At 41.1% G+C, this 4,687-nt stretch overlaps 1 protein-coding gene across 1 annotated transcript in view; it reads left to right on the top strand.

Moving 5' to 3' along the window:
* The window catches only part of LOC109476078 (UV excision repair protein RAD23 homolog A-like), a 20,691-nt gene that overhangs the window by 13,528 nt on the left and 2,476 nt on the right, over window positions 1–4,687 (top strand). The window contains 3 exon segments of the mRNA XM_019776937.1: window positions 3,084–3,211; window positions 4,519–4,600; window positions 4,603–4,676. Coding sequence (XP_019632496.1) covers window positions 3,084–3,211; window positions 4,519–4,600; window positions 4,603–4,676 — 284 coding nt within the window.

Below are 4,687 nucleotides of genomic sequence, written 5' to 3'. Positions count from 1 at the left end.
GCCTGGGGGGCAGTTTGAAAAAGCCATCTTCAAGTGTAATGTTCTCTATTTATCTATATAGTAAGTTCATTTGAGCATTATGTGAGTAGAATATAGTATTATGCCACACTGTGAGTGAAAATTTGAGCCTACAGGGCCATTAGAAGTGCCTTTTTACATTGGTCAAAAGTGGCTCGTGGCAGGTGGGGGGGGCGGTTTGTGAAAAGTGACATTTCAAAGTGTACCTTTCTCAGGATATGTATACTATATGTTTGTTTGTGCATTATGTTAGCAAAATGTAGCACTATGCCACACTGTCAGTGAAAATCTGAGCCTCCAGGGCCATCAGAAGTGCAATTTTAAGTTTGTCAAAAGTGGCTCATGTTGCATTGTTACAGGTGGGGAGGGGAGCGTTTTTAACAAAATGCCAGTTTTAGGCATTCTTTTCTCAGGTTTTATGTTACTTTGTCTTATTGTTATCAATCACATTTGATATGTACTATGTAGTGACATTGTAAGTGAAATATTGAAGTTCTTAATGTTTTTGGAAGTGGTGTTTTGAGTTGGCTAAAGTGGCTCATGTTGCATTATTTTTGTGGGGAGGGGGGCATGTGGGAACAAATGTCAATATTGGATATAGCTTATATCTGGAAATGCTCATGATGTTAAGCAAGTTTGCTTTGATTTTGATAGCACCAATATAGGAAATGTTGTATTAGGCCTTTTTGAGATTGTCGGGGATGGGAGGTATGAGATATGAAGGGACGAACATGTCAGAAAAGCATTTTTGCGAAATTTGACACTTTCATAAATTTGCATAAATTACAAAAATCGAAAGGTGAATTTGAAATTTTTTTATCATTTCATGCATTTGGAACAAAAACACATCTTTTGAGTCCAAAACCAGCCCTGTAGACCAAGAAATAAGAAATTTCATTTTGCCGCCCTGTTTTTAGCTAGAATTTGATCAGTTTTTAACCAATGTCACTAATTGCAGGTACAATGTATTAAGTATGACATGACTGACAAGGTCAGTACTGTGTATATGGCATGACCCTATTAAGTTTATTGCATATCTGCAAGAAGAAACCTGCACAATACTTAGTTTTTAGATTATTGGGTCATTTACACCCTATATTTGAGCATGTTTTCTGCCATTTTTGAAGCCAAATTTGTGACTTTTTCCCATTTTCAACATCAATAAAAAAGAACTTCCCAACATCGCACGTCTCTGAAATTTTCTGTGGTTATTCACCTTGGTAAGTACTACCAACATCTAATACCTGAAGTGTCAATGATACTTATTTCTGAAGAAATGTGCCCTCAAAGATGCTTCCCAGGAATTTTTCACTTTGGCCTCCCTATCATAGGCCTCGTTCATGATTGAAATGTGTTCCGGTTTGGCCACGATCCGAATCGAAACGGAATATATTTTTGGCCATTTTTGCGTCCGTGATTCAAAACTTGAACCCACACTGGAAACGGTTTCACACCTCGAATTGACTTGCATTTCATATGTATATCACAATTTCTTTGAATATTTCCTGAGAACCCGGCTCGTAAGGCGGAGAGTTTACGCCTGTCCGGGCGAGTGGTCGCTCGTTCCCGACTCATGTCCTCCCCACGGCATAGGCTGTGCCCCGGACGCATCTGGCGCAAACCCCCACGGTCCGCCGCCCCAACGTCCCCGTTGGGCTACCACTCGCCCTCACGCCCAGGGTAGGTTCTAGTACACACCATCCAGTTTCCTCTGGATCTCCTGATTTACCCAAGTCAATATCGGGATTCGAAGTCCCGTTTCCTCAGTCGACCAGTAATTAGAACTCGATGTCAAGATTGTACGATTCAAGTAGAATTTTTGGCAGTACAAGCCACTGCGCCGCAAACTATGACCGACCGTGGCCCCCACGTACCCGGGAGTACAGCGTCGAACCGGAACGATTCGCATCCGCGCGTTCATGATTACAATTCTACGAATGCGAATCGTATCGTATCGTTTCAGACCACCTCGCGAGGTGGTTCAGAATAAATCGCAACGGAACCGGTTTGGAGCGTTCATGTTCCTAAATGAATCGATTTATTTTTTTAAATCGAATTGATTCGCAACAGATATCCAATCATGAACGGGGCCATAGGTGATACAGAGTGAAAAAAAAAACTCTTCTCCCCCCAGAAAAACAGTTACTCAAGCAACTGGATATGATTTTTGAAACAGTCAGACGTGTCGGGTAGCATCCACTTGCTTTTGTCAACTTGACACTGGAGAGTTGTCAGAAAAGCAGGTTTATAAGTACGAACTATTGATGAATATGCAAACGTCACTGACAAAAGGTAGTGGATGCTGCCTGAAACGTCTGACCATTTCCAAAATCATGTCCAGTTTGCTTGAGTAACTGTTTTTTGGCATATCTTCAGGGGTGCCAGAGTATACAGTGCAATTTTACGGTATACAGTGCAAGTTTACTAGTATACAGTGCAATTTTACGGAATACAGTGCAATCGTATAAGTATACAGTGCAATTTTACGGAATACAGTGCAATCGTATTAGTATACAGTGCAATTTTACGGAATACAGTGCAATCGTATTAGTATACAGTGCAATTTTATGGAATACAGTGCAATTTTACTAATGACGGAACCTGGGCCCGGCTTTCCGGGGACGCCGCTGACGGAGCGTAATCACGTCTTTCTGTGTTTTTCGAGGGAATTTGGACCTTTCTCATAGATAGACCTTTAGTCAAATCACTACATACTACACACAGGGCATGTTAGTAGTTATTGTTACTACACAGGGATCATTTCGAATTCCCTCGTAAAAGACAGAAATATGTGAGTCAGCGGTGAGCAGTGAAGCCATCTTGAAACTGAGGAATCAGGGAAAGCCGGGTCCAAGTCACGTGATTCAACCTCACTAGTAAACTTGCACTGTATTCCGTAAAATTGCACTGTATTCTAATACAATTGCACTGTATTCCGTAAAATTGCACTGTATACTAGTAAACTTGCACTGTATACCGTAAAATTGCACTGTATACTCTGGCACCCCTGATCTTATTACCTGGATGTCTGACCTTCACCGACGTATCTTCTGCCCCCTCTACAGAGAACCCCCTGGAGTTCCTGAGGGAACAGCCCCAGTTCCAGCACATGCGGCAGCTGATCCGGTCTAACCCACACCTACTGTCAGCACTCCTGCAGAACCTGGGACAGTCCAACCCACAGCTTCTACAGGTACACAACAGGGCAGACTGCCTCACGGGTTAACCTTTAGCATGCTAAGACCACACCAATTTAATTTCTTGGTTAACGGATTTTCTAGAAAAATAGTGGAGCGGGCGGGCAAAAAAACAAAAAAAAAAAACACAGGCCTAGGCATCCTATTATGCCCCAAAATGGTACCATAGGAGCCATGAAGTCAACACACCAGGCTGATTCAAAATTAAAACAATGAATTTTTAACTTGTAATGATACCACTGCATTGATAGATGGAATAACTGTAACAATTAGGAAGAAAAGGACTGTTTTCAACTGTTCAGGGCAAAATATGAGCATTTTGCAGTTGATTCTGAATTTTTTTTTTTTTTTTGCAAATGAGAAAAAAAAGAAGCGGTGAATCTGTTAACCAAGAAATTAAATTGGTGTGGCCTAAGTAGCACGTCGGCAGTACTGCACTTGCGAAGAACCAGTAATGTATTGTGCATAGCACTTTGGCAGAACATCTCGTATAAGGTTGTATTCACCCATATAAGGTTAACATCCCGTCTATAGCTGAGCTTCCAAAAGATATCATCTGCAACAGGCAAAAATTTTGATGCGACGTTGACCAAACGTTCAACAAAAACCGTGAAAACGGGTTCTGCCGACGTGCTATGCTAATTCGCCAGTAAACTACCAATTCTCTTTTGGTTACAGGCTTATGCAGCAAGAAGATGAGCTTAAGATAAGCTTTGTTCCATTTCTTGTTTTAGTTTGTTTAGGCACAGGTACAGTTGTTGACCGTTCTAAAAAGTTTAGGTGTATTGTGAAGCACAGTAGTAAGGTATGTGCAGTACAACTCTTATAAATAAGGCAGCAGCTATGAAAGATAGGGATGTAGTTAAAATATAGTTTAGCTTTCAAGTGTTGCGAGACTGAAGGATACTTGCCAGGGCTTGAAATACTGGATGCATTAGTGCACCCAAATTTGGAACTGTACACCCAATATTTTTCTGTGGGTGTACCAGTGCACTCAAATATTTTTGTAGGTTTACGTACATGTATGTTAAGATGTTAAATGTATAGTAGTATACAGCATATTCTAAATATCTAAGGGTCAATAAAATAATTAAATCATTCTTATCGTACATTTATTCAGAAACGAAACATAATTCATTTTTGCTGACATTCTACTTATATGGAGCACCCAAAAAATTTTTGGGCACCCAATTTGTTTAGGTTGGGTGCACCAGTGCACCCATTCCAAAAAATGAATTTCAAGTCCTGCGTGATTTTCTGTTTTGATTTGCTCTGTTTTGAGTTGTTCTGTTTTGTTTTGCAGCATATCAATGACCACCAGCAAGACTTCATTGAGATGTTGAACGAGCCTGTAGAAGGGGAGGGGGGTGCGGCAGGGTCGGGGGCCCCGTCATGGGGCAGCTGCCAACAGGACAGAACGTCATTCAAGTCACACCTCAAGAGAAGGAAGCAATCGAAAGGGTGAGTCTTGA

Source organism: Branchiostoma belcheri, unplaced genomic scaffold (assembly GCF_001625305.1).
Source record: "Branchiostoma belcheri isolate BF01 breed outbred unplaced genomic scaffold, Haploidv18h27 scaffold36, whole genome shotgun sequence".
In the NCBI taxonomy this organism is placed as follows: domain Eukaryota; kingdom Metazoa; phylum Chordata; class Leptocardii; order Amphioxiformes; family Branchiostomatidae; genus Branchiostoma; species Branchiostoma belcheri.
Note: the sequence above shows the minus strand (reverse complement) of the source record. Positions and strands in the feature narration are given on the sequence as shown.